Source organism: Entelurus aequoreus, linkage group LG21 (genome assembly GCF_033978785.1).
Source record: "Entelurus aequoreus isolate RoL-2023_Sb linkage group LG21, RoL_Eaeq_v1.1, whole genome shotgun sequence".
NCBI lineage: Eukaryota > Metazoa > Chordata > Actinopteri > Syngnathiformes > Syngnathidae > Entelurus > Entelurus aequoreus.
In genome coordinates this window covers 7699857-7714856 of record NC_084751.1, presented here as the reverse complement: position 1 = coordinate 7714856, position 15000 = coordinate 7699857, and the positions used below count along the sequence as shown (strand labels likewise).

Below are 15000 nucleotides of genomic sequence, written 5' to 3'. Positions count from 1 at the left end.
TTTTATTAATGTTGAGTGAAAAGAGCAGCTTGTTTACGTTCAAACATACATTAAGTCCTCTTATAGTGTGTTTAAAGGCAGCAAGGCAGTGTTGTTGACCTTGGAAATGACAGCGTACAACCGTGACGTCATCACAAGTCTCCGTTTGTGCCGTGTACAAGCACACGCTAAGTGGAGAGTTTTGGATAGAATAGAATAGAAAGTACTTTATTGATCCCTGGGGGAAATTCAGCATCACAGTTCGCTCACAATAGACAATAAACACTGAGGTATTTTTTTACATGTGAATAATAAAAATACAGTCTATTATACAGCATTATTCACATGTGAATAACATAAATACAGTCTATTATCCAGTATTATTCACATCTGAATAATATAAATACATTGTACATTTACAGTACATGTACAGTCAAAAGGAACATATGCATTTTCTCTACACTTTGGTAAAAATCTGCCTTTTTAAAGACAAAAGTATGCGCGTGGACAAGAGGCCGAAACGCAGAGATAAGTATGCATTTATTAAGTATCTGTGTCGGTGTGGACATGGACTTTCTCATTGAGACGTGCACATACAGTATGTGTGTGCGTGTAATCCATCACACATTAGCATGATTTCATAATCAGATTATTATTATCAATCCTGTCATCTGGCAGGATAATTAAATACATTGCTTTATTAACATGAACTCTTTTATTCATCGGACTATAATGTGAATTTATGATGGACTACAGTGAATGAATGAATGAATGAAATAAGTTTATTTCGGCCATATAATCAACCATCAACCATTTTGTGTGACCAGTTTAACAGTACAGATTGTATTTAACAATCATACACATTTACGCACAAAAAGAAAATAAAAAGAATGACTGAAAAAGGAATAGGCTGAAGCCAAGGCTTATATTTGCCTATCCTATACATTCACTGAAAATGAGATTGCTTGGAACATCGTTAAAAAAATCAATGGGATGAAAGTAATTGTTACTATATTTGATAACTTTCAACTATTTCACCTTTCAAGGTTTTCTTAAACTTTAACAAAGAGCTACATGTCTTCAACTCATCGCTGAGCTTGTTCCACCATTTAACTCCTAAAACTGAAATACATTTGTATTTTATATTCCTTCTTACTTTACCTATTTCAAAAATCCATATCCCCGTAAATTACAGTTTTCTCCTCTTAATTTAAATAACCTAAGAAAGAATACAAGCTGGAAGGCTGTTGTTCTGTGCTCAAAACATAATTTCCATTGTTTTTAAAAACACAATATCTGAAAATTTTAACACATTAGAACTTATAAATAATGGATTGGTATGTTCATAGTAGCACGCTTTGTGTATTATTCTAATGACCCTTTTTTGAAGTTTAATTATTGGGTCTATGTTTGTTCTATAAACATTTCCCCAAACTTCAACACAATATGTTAAATATGGAAAAATAAAAGAATAATATAACATATGCAGACATATCTTATTCAGCATGTGTCTTACTTTATACAGAATAGCAATGGGTTTGGATATTTTTCCCTTTCTATATTCAATCTGCGGTTTCCAACATAATTTATGATCAGTTATTATTCCCAAGAATTTATAGTTTCATATACTCTATCAATTTCCACTTGATTTAATTTTAATTTTGCTTCACAATTAGTCCTTGCACCACTAAACACCATAAATTTAGTTTTCTTATCATTTAATGATAACTTATTGATATCAAATCATTTTTTTAGCTGAATCAACTCAACCTCTATTATCCTTAACACTTCCTTCAAGTCTTCTCCTGAACAATATACATTTGTATCATCTGCAAACATAATACATTTCAATGTATTAGATACTGAAAAAATATCATTTAAATAAACTAACAGTGAGTGATTGTTTTTTTTTAAAATCTTCAGCAATATAACTGTGCCTTTTTGTACATAAACACTAGCAGAGTTTCAACATGTAGACAACATTTTGATTAAAGTTGTGTTTTTGCAAAATGCGTGTTAAACAGAAGCTTTACAACATGAACAGCTTGAAATCAAACTGCTTTGGTGCCACTTCATGTACTGTATTTGCAACATAACATGCAGCGTGTTAGCAGCTAACATTAGCTGGCTAGTGTTAGCGGCTAACATTAGCTCGCTATGTTGTTTTATTTAAAGGATGGATGGCAGCCATGTTGCCGTGACAACAGAAAAGGGATCCAAATGTTTTTCATGTTGTTCTATTCTGAGTAGGCATTTACTGGTTTGTGGCAAGTTGCAGGTTCGATTCCCATCACCATTAGGGGTGCTGGGTAAAAAAATATATTCACTTCTGAATTGCAATTCTATCTCTGCGCTTCCTTGCTGCCCATGTATGTCAGAAGCTTTATTATCATTTAAGTAGCAAATTAAATATTGCAAAAATCATTTTAAGTCAGAATCAGAAATACTTTAGTAATCCCCGAGGGGAAATGAAGATTTTCAATTTTATCACCATTATTTTGTCTGTAGTTAACTCAATTAATTGTAATTAATCGCCAATATTTACCAAACTATAGAGCGCACTGGTATATAAGTCACACCCACTAAATTTTAGGGGGGAAAAATATTTTTCCATTTATTAGCACCGGACTCTAAGCTTGTTGTGAAATGAGTTATTTACACAGAAATATTTTATAAATGTTTATTTACATACCTTAATTGTTTCCAAATGGTGTCTATAACACAGCAGTAAAACGGCTGATCAAACAAAACATAAGTCATCCTCGTGGACCCACTAGCTGCGAAAGCTAGCTCTCCAATCAGCTAAACAGACTCAATAACTCTTCGGTGACGTTTTGGTGAATTTACTGAGGAATTTGTGAAAGTGAAACAATACAAAAAGAATACAATTGTAAGTTAATAATACTAACACAGACACTCGTAAACGTGTTAGCATATTAGCTAATGCTTACGACGCTAGTTTCATTGAATTACGATAGCGCGTACTAATATGCATGAAAACTCTCCTACAGACATCACACATGGGACGGTTTAGTAAGTAAGAATTGTTTTAGTTTTATTGTTAAACTTATAACCGTTGCTTGGAGTGATAAATTAAGAATCCATACGAGTAGAACCGCTATGGACGGCTAGAAGAAGGAACGGCTCTTCTACTTCCGGTTGAAAGCACTAAATGGAAGGGCACTGCAGCACCTGCAGTGAGCAAACTCGTCCAAAAGATGGCGCCGTAGCAAAAACAATAACACTCCTTTTTCAGTGTATTTGCTGTTTGTTTGTTTTTTTAACTAATACAGAAATTAGCGGCACCGTTTTATAAGCCGCAAGGTTCAAAGTGCAGGAACAAAGTAGCAGCTTACAGTCCAGAATTTACAGTAGAAGTTATTTTTATCTTTAAAAAGTGTACCATAGACAGATAATTTTCAGATTTTTAATAATATCAACATTGGACTGGACAATTTGTTTGCTTTATGCAAATGTTTGTTTATTAAAAATTATGTTTTCACAACTCTACACAGAATGGACACCATCTTTATTTTGCTGACACACACTGGGATGTAACGATAAACAATATTAATGAAAACCGCGGTAAAACGTCTAATAGTTAATATTACTCTTTTCAATTAAAATGACGGACACTTTGATAATCTCACAGGCTAGCTTAAATGCTAACATAAATACAAGACGCATTAATTTCCCCATTTAGAAACGACACACCCCCAATCTAGATATAAACACATCAGTGTGTAAGCTACAAATATCATGTTAGCATTTAAGCTAGTGTCAATAAAGAGATTAGGTTGTTAGCTTTGACAGCTCAAATATGAAGAAAAGGTGAGGTCACCTTACCTGTTTGCACCTTCCATGGCCGTTGAAAACGATTCAAGGGTCGGGGCGCGCCCCTCCCCCTCTCCCGTCCTCACACCAGCGTGCTCCTCTTCTCGCGCTCGCCCCGGTCACGGCTCAGGTCGGGCGTCTGCAACTCGGCGTGGGGCGCCGCGTGGTTGGGCTCGTACCGAGCGGAGGCGGGCGAGTTCTGCATGACCACCAGGCGGATGGGCGATTGGCTGGGCGGTGGCGGCGCGTTGTCGGGGGCGTACTCCTTGGTGGGGTCTTTGCCCCGGCAGTCGTACAGGATGCAGGAGATAAGGAAGACCAGCAGTAAAATGACATAGCTGGCCACCAGGATGATGAGGTTGAGGGTGACCGGGTCAATCTCCAGGTAGAATTCCATGAAACCCATTCTGACGCTTCATATCCACGGCCGACGAGCGGCGGACGGGGGACGGGTGGGAAAGGTGGCGAGCGGTGGACAGCTGGCAGGAGGAGCGAAAGAGCAAGAGATGAAATGAGGGATCAGTGCCGAATGGGAATTAATCCTGGCTGCTCCTCCAACCTTCAATTTCACCAACCAATCACTAAAGCTGCTCACTTTTAATAACTTAAGCCTCGTTTGGACCTCGCCAAGTTCATGCCCGCGTCCACGGGACGCCACAGGGAGGACGGACCAAAGCAGACTGACAAATAAAGGATGCGGTGGCCATTTTGGTAGTTTTCACCTTCAAAACCGGTACAATTCAAAGAACTAGAAAATTGAGTTTTGGTAGAAGGTTCCTGTGAATGCTGAAGAGCCAAAGCCGTAACAGTTAGCATGCTGGCCAGATAGTGTCAAGTAACAAAAAAGCCAGCATGCTAATAGAACAATGCTAACAATAGCATGCTTACAGTAAGCATTTGTGAAATACTAAAAGATATGACACTGAGGCAGTGTTGGCGTTAAAGCACTTTTTGTGTCTTTTTACGCATTGAAATCAGAAAGGACACACATTTTCAGAAGTCCGCTCGTCCCTGGGACGCAGATTTTTTTTTTACCGACCGGGACTTCTCCGCGTTTTTGTTGGTCGTCTCCAAAGTAATAAACTTTCTGGTACAATTTATTAAAATTTTGATTCGCCGAAAGTTAATCAATGACAAATACTGCCTCAGTTTGCACTCGGAGAACTTTACCGCGAGGTGCTGTCAAAAGAAAGACTTCATGTTCAACACTAAGGTGAGTGTAAAGTCAACATTTTTAACTTCATCCTGTGCCATGGCTCCAGTAAATGACTTGTGAGTCCATGGAAACTTCACTTTTATCTCCCGCTTGATCCACATCGTTCGAGGATGGAGACAGGCTAGCTGTTAGCTTGAAGCTAACCAGCACCCAACCAGACTCCTCCATCCCAAAAACATACTTTGCAGGTCAACAAACATGTGCCTTTTGAAGTGTTAATGTGCGAGGACTGTTGAAAAGGAGTCTCTTTGAGAAGTGGCTGACAAGTTAGCAAGTGTCGCTCGCATCGCTGACATCATGACCGTCATTGTTTACTGAAGCAGATATGCTGACTGTGCGTTATGATAAATGCTCTGCTTTTTATCCATACATTTAGCAGATGTCATTTTTTATTATCTATAGCAGGGGTGTCAAAAGTGTGGCCCAGAGGCCATTTGCGGCCCGCAGCTAATGTTTTAAAGGCCCACAACACGTTCTAAAAATACTATTAAAATAAACAAAAACATAACAGAAGTGGAATAAAAAAGCTTACAGGTGAAATTAAATGTAGAAAAAGTTGCAATGTTGACTAATAAAACCAAACTGTTTTTTCTTTCTTTAAAACTGTCATTGCTCAAAACATAATATTGAAACAAAATCAATGTTTTTATGAATTATTGACGTATCCAAAGCTCCGATTACTTCACAACAAATATTCCACTTTAAAAAATAGTTTTTGAGAAAGATTTTGCATATTTTGTGTGTTTGCCATAAAAAAACATAGTTTTCTTTGACAAAAAGGGCAGAACCCAAACAAACAAAAAAAAACTTTTTATACTGAAATAAATATACCTACAACTCATTAAATACAAATATAGAAAAAACTACTGGCAGCGGTAAAGTTTAGGTCTATGAAAGAAAGAAGAAAGTGAATGAATGTTTATAACTGAACACCTTTACATATGCACAAAAATGTGTTTTCTTTTGTATTATATTTCATATATATATGTATGTATATATATATATTTACACGCCGTATATATGTGTCTGTGTATATATATTAGAGCTGCAACTAACGATTAATTTGATAATCGATTAATCTTTCGATTATTACTTCGATTAATAATCGGATAAAAGAGACAAACTACATTTCTATCCTATCCAGTACTTTATTGAAAAAAACCAGCATACTGGCACCATACTTATTTTGATTATTGTTTCTCAGCTGTTTGTAAATGTTGCAGTTTATAAATAAAGGTTTATTAAAAAAAACTAAAAAAAACTGTGCATGCGCAAAGTATAGATCCAACGAATCGATGACTAAATTAATCGGCAACTATTTTAATAATCGATTTTAATCGATTTAATCGATTAGTTGTTGCAGCCCTAATATATATACAGTATATATAGGTATATGTGTGTGTATGTATATATACTGTATACTATATGTGTGTATACTGTATTAGGGCTGGGCGATATATAGAGTTTGTAAGATATATCGATATATTTTTAAACAAGATATGAATTAAGAAAATATCGTAATATCGATATAATTTATTTCACGTTAAAATGACCAAACAACGCTTTTTTGTTGTATTCCTTCTTCTCCCCCGCTTCCAACTCCCTCAAAAACACTCCATGGGCTACTAAACCCCTCCCCTTCCTCCTCCCAAGACGTGCTTGCACGTATATGAACATCTTGATCTGTGCGGCACATGAGCTCTTGTTCACCAACTCAGTTTTCAGCCTCCCAAAGCGCAGCAGGACCTCATGAATGCATCCCCGCTCAAGACACTGGCACTTACTGGACTATGTCATTGTGAGGCAAAGGGACTGACAGGATGTCAGGGTTACAAAGGCGGTGTGTTGTGCAGAGTGCTGGACTTACCATAGGCTTCTTGTGTCTAAGCTGAACATCAAGATCCATCCTCTCAGAAGGCCTCAAGGTTCCAAACCTTTGAAGCGCTTGAACGTTTCCAGGCTCACTAATCCCTCTGTCAAGCAATCCCTGACTGAATATCTCACCAGCAAACTACCGGACCTAAAACCCTCTCGGAACGTCGAGGAGAACTGGGCTGCGTTCAGAGACACTGTCCACACTGCTGATCTCAATGCAGTAGGACCTACAGCCCGCAGGCAACAGGACTGGTTTGATGAGAACGATGATCACGTCAGAGATCTTCTCCAGGAGAAACATCATCTGCACAAAGCCCACCTCAGTGATCCAACATCCTCTCGAAAACAGTATTCCCTCAAGAACATCAAAGCAACCATCCAGCGGGAGCTGCGTCGGATGCAGGACGACTGGCTCTGCAGAAAATCTGACGAGATCCAGTCCTATGCAGACCAGAATGACAGCAAGAAGTTCTACAGTACCCTCAAGGCCATCTACGGGCCCACAACATCAGGATCTCCCCCTCTCCTCAGTGCTGATGGCAGCACACTGGTTACAGACAGAGAGAAGATCCTTGAGCGCTGGGCTGAGCACTTCCACGGTGTTCTCAATCGCCCCTCAGCCATCAATGACGAAGCCATTGCACGCCTCCCTCAAGTCCCAGTCAACACCTCCCTTGACGAACCACCAATGGAAGCTGAGGTCATCAAAGCCATCAGAGGGCTTCCAAATGGCAAAGCACCTGCTGCTGATGCAATTCCAGCAGAAATCTACACAGCTGGTGGACCACCTCTGACCAAACAACTGGTAGACCTATTCTGCACCATGTGGAACCAAGGGAAGCTGCCACAGGAGTTCAAAGACGCCTCCATCGTCCACCTATACAAACGCAAGGGCAACAGGCAGGACTGCAACAACCACAGCGGCATTGCTCTGCTGTCTGTAGCAGGAAAGATCCTGACCAGAATTCTGCTGAACCGCCTGACGGAACATCTCGAACATGAAGACCTCCTACCGAAGAGCCAATGTGGATTCAGGCAATGTGGTGGTACAGTCAAAATGATCTTTGTCACTCGCCAACTCCAAGAGAAGTGCCGAGAACAGAACGTCAGTCTATACTCCACCTTTGTAGATCTGACGAAGGCCTTCAACACTGTCAGATGAGAGGGCCTCTGGAAGATCATGTCCAAGTTTGGCTGCTCTAACATCTTCATCAACATGGTCTGTGAATTCCATGACGGAATGCAGGCACAAGTCCAGGACAACGGCACATCATCTGAGCCTTTCCATGTGGAGTCAAACAAGACTGGGTTCTGGCACCCACTCTGTTCAGCATGATGTTCTCAGCCATGCTGACGGATGCTTTCCGGTCTGGGGACACGGGGATAGACCTGCGCTACCGCACTGATGGCAAGCTGTTGAAACTGCGAAGACTCCAGGCAAAGACGAAAGTACAGACCACCAAGGTTCGCGATTTCCTCTTTGCGGACGACTGTGCCCTGAATGCTTCCAACGAGCTGGAAATGCAACTGAGCATGAACAACTTCATCACAGCATGCTCAGCCTTTGGACTCACCATCAGTACAAAGAAAACAGAGGTGATGCATCAACCTGCTCCTGGAGCCCTGTACACTGAGCCCTTCGTCGTAAATGGTGAAGACCTCAAAGCTGCTGTAAGGTTTGTCTCCCTGAGTAACACCTTGTCACGCGTGGGCAACATCGACGAGGAGGTCATGCTAAGGATAGCGCATGGAAGTGCTACATTCGGCCGACTCCGCCGTTCTGTCTGGGAGCGCAGAGGACTTAGCCTACGGACCAAACTTAAGGTCTACCGTGCTGTTGTCCTCCCCGCCCTGCTGTATGCCTGTGAGACCTGGACTGTATACAGCCGGCATGCTAAACAGCTTAACGCCTTCCACATGAGATCCCTCAGGAAGCTGCTCAACATCAGGTGGCAGGACAAGATCCCAGACACTGAGGTCCTCCACAGGGCTTAGATGGACAGCATCTATGCCATCCTCAAGTGCTCCCAGCTGAGATGGACTGGCCATGTCTGCTGCATGTCAGACAAACGCCTACCAAAAAGGCTCCTGTACTGTGAACTGCACCATGGAAAGCGCTCATGCGGCGGACAGCGGAAACGCTTTAAGGACACCCTAAAGGCCAGTCTCAAGGGCTGTGGTCTGGACCCAGAGACCTGGGAAGCCGATGCCCAACATCGTTCCAACTGGCGCTCTGCAGTCTGGCATGGTGTAGCAGACTTCAAGGAAACACTTATTCAAGAAACCAATAACTTGCTGTCACTAATGAGAAGGGTGATACTGAGATCTAAATTTAGGTAAAGAGGCCAGGTCTGGTTTGAGGGAAGTAGTTGAAATGCCTAAAATGTCACGCAAGTGGGGGGTCACTTAGTCTTGATCTCAGTCGGTTCTTGTTTAAGTTCATGACAGAGAATGTCTGCTCACACAAATATGTGGAGCCGAATAAGCTCAGAATTTTCTTAGCTAATGTTCGCATTTCTGGAAACCTGCCTTTATCCAGCTGCCTATAAAAGTCAACAAGAGAAAGCTGCTGGTGTTTACTCATCATCACACTGCAGCTCAATGAGCTCCAGCTGCAGCTGTGGAGGAGCATCATCAGGGTCCACGGAGAAGGAAGAAGAGAAAAGCAACATGTCCTTTTCAATAACAGCAAAATCCCAAAAGCGTTTGTTAAATTCCATAGAAAGAGATGCGATAGCTGTTGCATAACTCATCATTTGCGCACCGATGTTGTCCTGTGGGAAACTGTCGATGACCTCTTTCAAAGCTGGGAAGTGCGCAGTGCAGGGCTCTGTTTGGGAAAAAGTTGCAGCTTGGTTCTAAAGGCCTTGATGTGAGCGTACAGCTGGCTCACCACTGCATCTTGTCCTTGCAGATTAACATTCAGTGCATTCAGATGCTTTGTTATGTCAATCAAAAAAGCCAAATCTGCCAGCCATACAGGATTGGACAGTTCTCCCATCGGTTGCCTCTTTTCACATGAAAAATGTCCAATTTCCTCACTGAGAGAGAAAAATTGCTGCATTGCGGACCCCCGACTTAGCCACCTCACATCGTTGTGATATATTACGTCTCCGTATTCAGCCTGAATGTCAAGCAAGAACTGCTGAAACGGTCGGTGGTGTAGAGCTTTAGAGCGAATAGAATTGATTGCTTTTACCACTGGTTTCATAACATGATCAAATTTGAGATGTTTGGCGCAGAGAGCCTGCTGGTGAATTATACAGTGAAGTTTAATAGCGTTACCTCTAGGACTGGGCGATATGGCCTTTTATTAATATCTCGATATTTTTAGGCCATGTCACGATACACGATATATATATCTCGATATCTTGCCTTAGCCTTGAATTAACACTTGATGCATATAATCACAGCAGTATGATGATTCTATGTGTCTACATTAAAACATTCTTCTTCATACTGCATTAATATATGCTCATTTTAAACTTTCATGCAGAGAGGGAAATCACATCTAAGTCCGTTTACCAAAACTTTATATATTAAACAGTTATTAAGCAGTGGCACAAACATTCATGTCATTTCAAAACAGGGAGTGCAAGATTGTCGTTAACTGATTGCATCTGGTGCCGGTGTGCTGGTCAAAGTCCTGAAAAGTATGTAGGACTGGGGCGTCCTAACTTTTTCAACCGAGGGCCGTAGAATAAAAAAATTGAAACGTGCGGAGGCCATTATGCATTTTCTGTTTCAAAATCAATATTATATATAGATTTAAACGTTTTACCTTTTGGGCTCTTGTCAATTTTGGTGAATGTTAAAAGTCAGAAGGATCTCAGTCATAAAAATGTAAAAAACAAAAAAATGACATAAACAAAAAAATTGAGATCAATTGTCTGTCGACATAAATTGTGTTTTTTTTGTTTATGTACATTTATTTATATATATATAGTTTGATTTTTTTGTTTGTTTAGTAAAAAAAAAACAGTTTTTTAATGCAAACACAAAGTATGCAATATTTCCCCTCAAAGTGTAATATTTGATGTGAAGTAATTGGAGCCTTAAAAAGGTCAATAATTCATAACAACATTAGTTTTGATTTATTATTATTTTTGTGTACAGCCTGCATGGCAGCTTTGTGTTATTAGTGAACATTGCAACCTTTTCTCGTTTTCTCGTTTGCTCTTTTATTCTACCTTGTATGTTGTTTTTAAAAGTCGTTTTAGAATGTGCAGCGGGCCAATGAAAAACTAGCTGTGGGCCGCACTTTGGACATGCTTGTTAGCATGATAGCACGTAGCTGTGTGTTGGTGAAAGACATTTTGTTGTTGTTCAAATATACGACAAATTCGACAGTTCCCTGAATTTAAATCACTGAAATTCACATATCGGCGTATTCTGGCCTGTGCTGTCGCAGGCTAACGCTAAATTTAGCTTGTTGCTTCTGGCGCTAGCATGATTTGGGGATTTTTCAGGGGTTAAAGTTAATGCAACACCGAGTATTTAGAGGTGAGCTTTCAAGTGATTAAAATAAAAACATTTCAGCGGGCGGCAGAGCACATTTCAATCCATGCCAGCTGCCTTTTGAAGCAGCGCTAAATAAACACATTCTGGGATTAGCAAAATGTTCCCATGTGTTTGCTTCCACTTTGACAAAATGGACTTACGTAAGTACATTTGCAACTTAGCCGGGGCAAAAACACGACAAAATCAACAAAAAGTTGCACATGTTGACGATGTATTAGAAGGAAATAATCAAATATTCTAATATTTTTGTTGAACAAAAGCATAAATTGGTGGCTTGATAGTTCTAATGTTCATTTGAAGGTGCTGCCACCTGCTGGTCAGCATGCCAACTCATCGCTTTTTAATGTTCAATGAAATGCACTTGAAAATAAAATGAAATGATAATAAAAACAATAGTAATATAAAAATTATAAAATAAATATAATGTACATTTGAATAAATATACTGTACAAATGTATTTGATACATTCAAAATAAATAAATAAAAATAATAGTTCATGATACATAAAATGATCTTTAAATCATTTTTTAATGGAACTGTCTATACTGAAATGTTGTTTATGGATGTATTCTGTGTCTACAGCAAAAGGACTCAACCAGGAATTATTTGTTGGTATATATTTCCTTTTATTCGTAACGTTGATGGTCAAAGTGAGGACACTAGTGGTGAAAATACACAATGAGAGAATAAAAGAAAAGAATGAAGACAAACATGACAGCAGAGAAAGAAAGAACAGAAGTGATTTGTGTTGGGTGACGACTTTCACCCAATATCCTTGATCAGTCATCAATAATGGTAGTGAAGACAATAAACATCATTGATCAGTCATCAATAATGTTAGTGTAGACAAGTAACATAATTGATCAGTGGTCAATGTAGTGAAGACAATAAACATCATTGATCAGTCATCAATGTAGTGTAGACAGTAAACATCATTGATCAGTCATCAATAGAGGTAGTGAAGACAATAACCATTGATCAGTCATCAATAATGGTAGTGTAGACAATAAACATCATTGATCAGACATCAATAATGGTAGTGTAGACAATAAACATCATTGATCAGTGATCAATAAAGGTTGTGAAGACAAATGTCAGTGATCAATAAAGGTAGCGAAGACTATAAACATTGATCAGTGAACAATAATGGTAGTGTAGACAAATAACATAATTGATCAGTGGTCAATAATGTAGTGAAGACAATAAACATCATTGATCAGTCATCAATAATGGTAGTGTAGACCGTAAACATCATTGATCAGTCATCAATAAAGGTAGTCAAGACAAGAAACATTGATCAGTCAATAATGGTAATGAAGACAATAAACATTGATCAGTCATCAATAAAGGTAGTGTAGACAATAAACATTCTTTCTTTTAGTTTATTTGGAACATGAACACACTTACAGTATAATACATCACACAATTTCATATCATTTCACTTTACATCATGTCCGAAAAGGAATAGGAAGAAGCAAAGCTTGTTTAATCCTGCCCCTTTCCCACTTCAGAGTGTTTACAATTATATAGAATCATTTACTGACCTTTTTATATAATGGAATAACATCTGTGAATTAGTACACACAACAGTTTTGTAATATCTAATTAATTAATTCAGTCATTATTAACATACTGAGATGAAGAATATCTTACTTTCAATAAGGTTGAAAGTATTTCTAATAATTCTTCTTCTTTGTACTTTGTAAGCACTATTATTTTGAACAACCTCTTAAACTGGATCATATTAGTACAATGTTTAACTTCTTTACTTAATCCATTCCATAATTTAATTCCACATACAGATATGCTAAAGGTTCTAAGTGTTGTACGTGCATACAAATGTTCCTCTAAGGTTATATTTCTTGTTGTACATTCTTTGGTAGCAGGTTATAGTTTGCTTTGTACATCATTTTAGCTGTTTGCAATTTTACCAAATCACCGAACTTTAATATTTTTGACCTTATAAATAAAGGGTTTGTATGTTCTCTATATCCAACATGATGTATTATTCTAACTGATCTTTTTTGTAACACGGTTAACGAATGTAGCGCACATTTGTAGTTATTTCCCCATATTTCTACACAATAACTCAGATATGGTAACACTAGCGAGCAGTAGAGAATATGAAGTGATTTTTGGCCCAGGACGTATTTTGCTTTATTCATTATTGAAATGTTTTTTGCCACCTTATGTTGTATGTTTTGTATATGAGATTTCCAGTTCATTTGATCATCTATTAATACTCCCAAAAATCTTGTTTCTTTTACCCTTTCAATGTCTACTCTGTCTATTTGTATTTGTGTATGATGCTCTTTTCTACTGTTACCAAATAACATTATTTTAGTTTTACTGTGATTCAAAGATAGTCTGTTTTTGTCAAACCAACTTTTTAATTTGTTCATTTCTTCTGTTGTTATTTGTATTATCTTCTGTGTGTTCTCTCCTGAACAGAAAGCAGTTGTGCTGGAAAAGGTTATAAATCCTCTGTTTGATTGATTATTGTTTGTTTGTGTCGTGGTTGTGTTACATTTTTTATCGTTTTTATCGAGTATTACATTATCTGCCGCACTTTATTATAGCACAGACACCCGACAATGGTTAATTAGGAGATATTAAATAATAATAACACCTGACGATCTCTCACGGCACACTAGTGTACCGCGGCACACTGGTTGAAAATCACTGGTGTAGACAATAAACATCATTAAATGTCGTCTCTGAAGAAATATTGTAGTGGACGGGGACGGCGTGGGGAAGTTGGGAGAGTGGCTGTGCCAGCAATCTGAGGGTTGCTGGTTCAATCCCCACATTCTACCATCCTAGTCACGTCCGTTGTGTCCTTGAGCAAGACACTTCACCCTTGCTCCTGATGGGTCCTGGTTAGCGCCGTGCATGGCAGCTCCCGCCATCAGTGTGTGAATGTGTGTGTGTGAATGTGGAAATAGTGTCAAAGCGCTTTGAGTTCCTTAGAAAGGTAGAAAAGCGCTATACAAGTACAACCCATTCACCATCCACTCATTAGTAATACTTTTTAAAATACACATGAAATATCCAAGTGTGAGAAGAGACTGTACAAAACAATATCAACATTTTAATACATTCATCAATACATCCAATAAAGGTTCAATATTTTCATCAATATATCCAATAAAGGTTTAATATATTCATCAATATATATAAAGGTTGTATTTTGATCAGTAGTCCAGTTCATTGATCAGTCAAAATACATTCATGCCTCGCCCTGCCAGTGGGGGGCAGCACTGAGCGGCACTCGTAGCCTTCCAGGTAACACAGAAGAAGAAGCAGCCAAGTTATTGCAGTTTGCATTCTTAACGGAATCAAACCAAAACAAAGAATCCATGTTGTGGTTCTAATATTCCAAACATATCACCTTCCTGTCACAGAATCTTGTCTTGTTGTCCTGAAAGCTCATGTTAGCTTTGCGGCTAATCGCTAATGAGCTAGCGCTAGCAGCGACACGTTAGCTTCCTGAGCTAACAAAATAAAACATGTCCGCTGCGCTTTGGGTTCATCGCTGAAAACATTTTTACTCAAAGCACACTTGAGCTTCAAAC

The 15000-nt window shown here is 38.9% G+C and overlaps 2 protein-coding genes across 4 annotated transcripts in view; both read right to left on the bottom strand.

Annotated features, from left to right (window-relative positions):
- si:ch73-256g18.2 (small integral membrane protein 36) overlaps positions 1 to 8833 on the bottom strand; it is a 20515-nt gene extending 11682 nt beyond the window's left edge. Inside the window, exons 1-2 of one of the 2 annotated variants that reach the window (XM_062030702.1) lie at positions 8027 to 8833; positions 3826 to 4292 (exon numbers count right to left, since the gene is read on the bottom strand). In XM_062030702.1, the coding sequence (XP_061886686.1) occupies positions 3896 to 4219 (324 nt within the window). In that variant the 5' untranslated portion in view covers positions 4220 to 4292; positions 8027 to 8833 and the 3' untranslated portion in view covers positions 3826 to 3895. Of the gene's footprint in view, positions 1 to 3825; positions 4433 to 8026 lie in introns of those variants that run through there. The other variant, XM_062030701.1, reaches the window with a different exon arrangement.
- A 3968-nt stretch (positions 8834 to 12801) lies between these two features.
- The window catches only part of LOC133638268 (hepatic leukemia factor-like), a 17206-nt gene continuing 15007 nt past the window's right edge, over positions 12802 to 15000 (bottom strand). For both annotated transcript variants that reach the window (XM_062030699.1, XM_062030700.1), the window contains exon 4: positions 12802 to 15000. This exon is cut by the window's right edge. The gene's annotated coding sequence lies outside the window, so the exon portion shown is untranslated.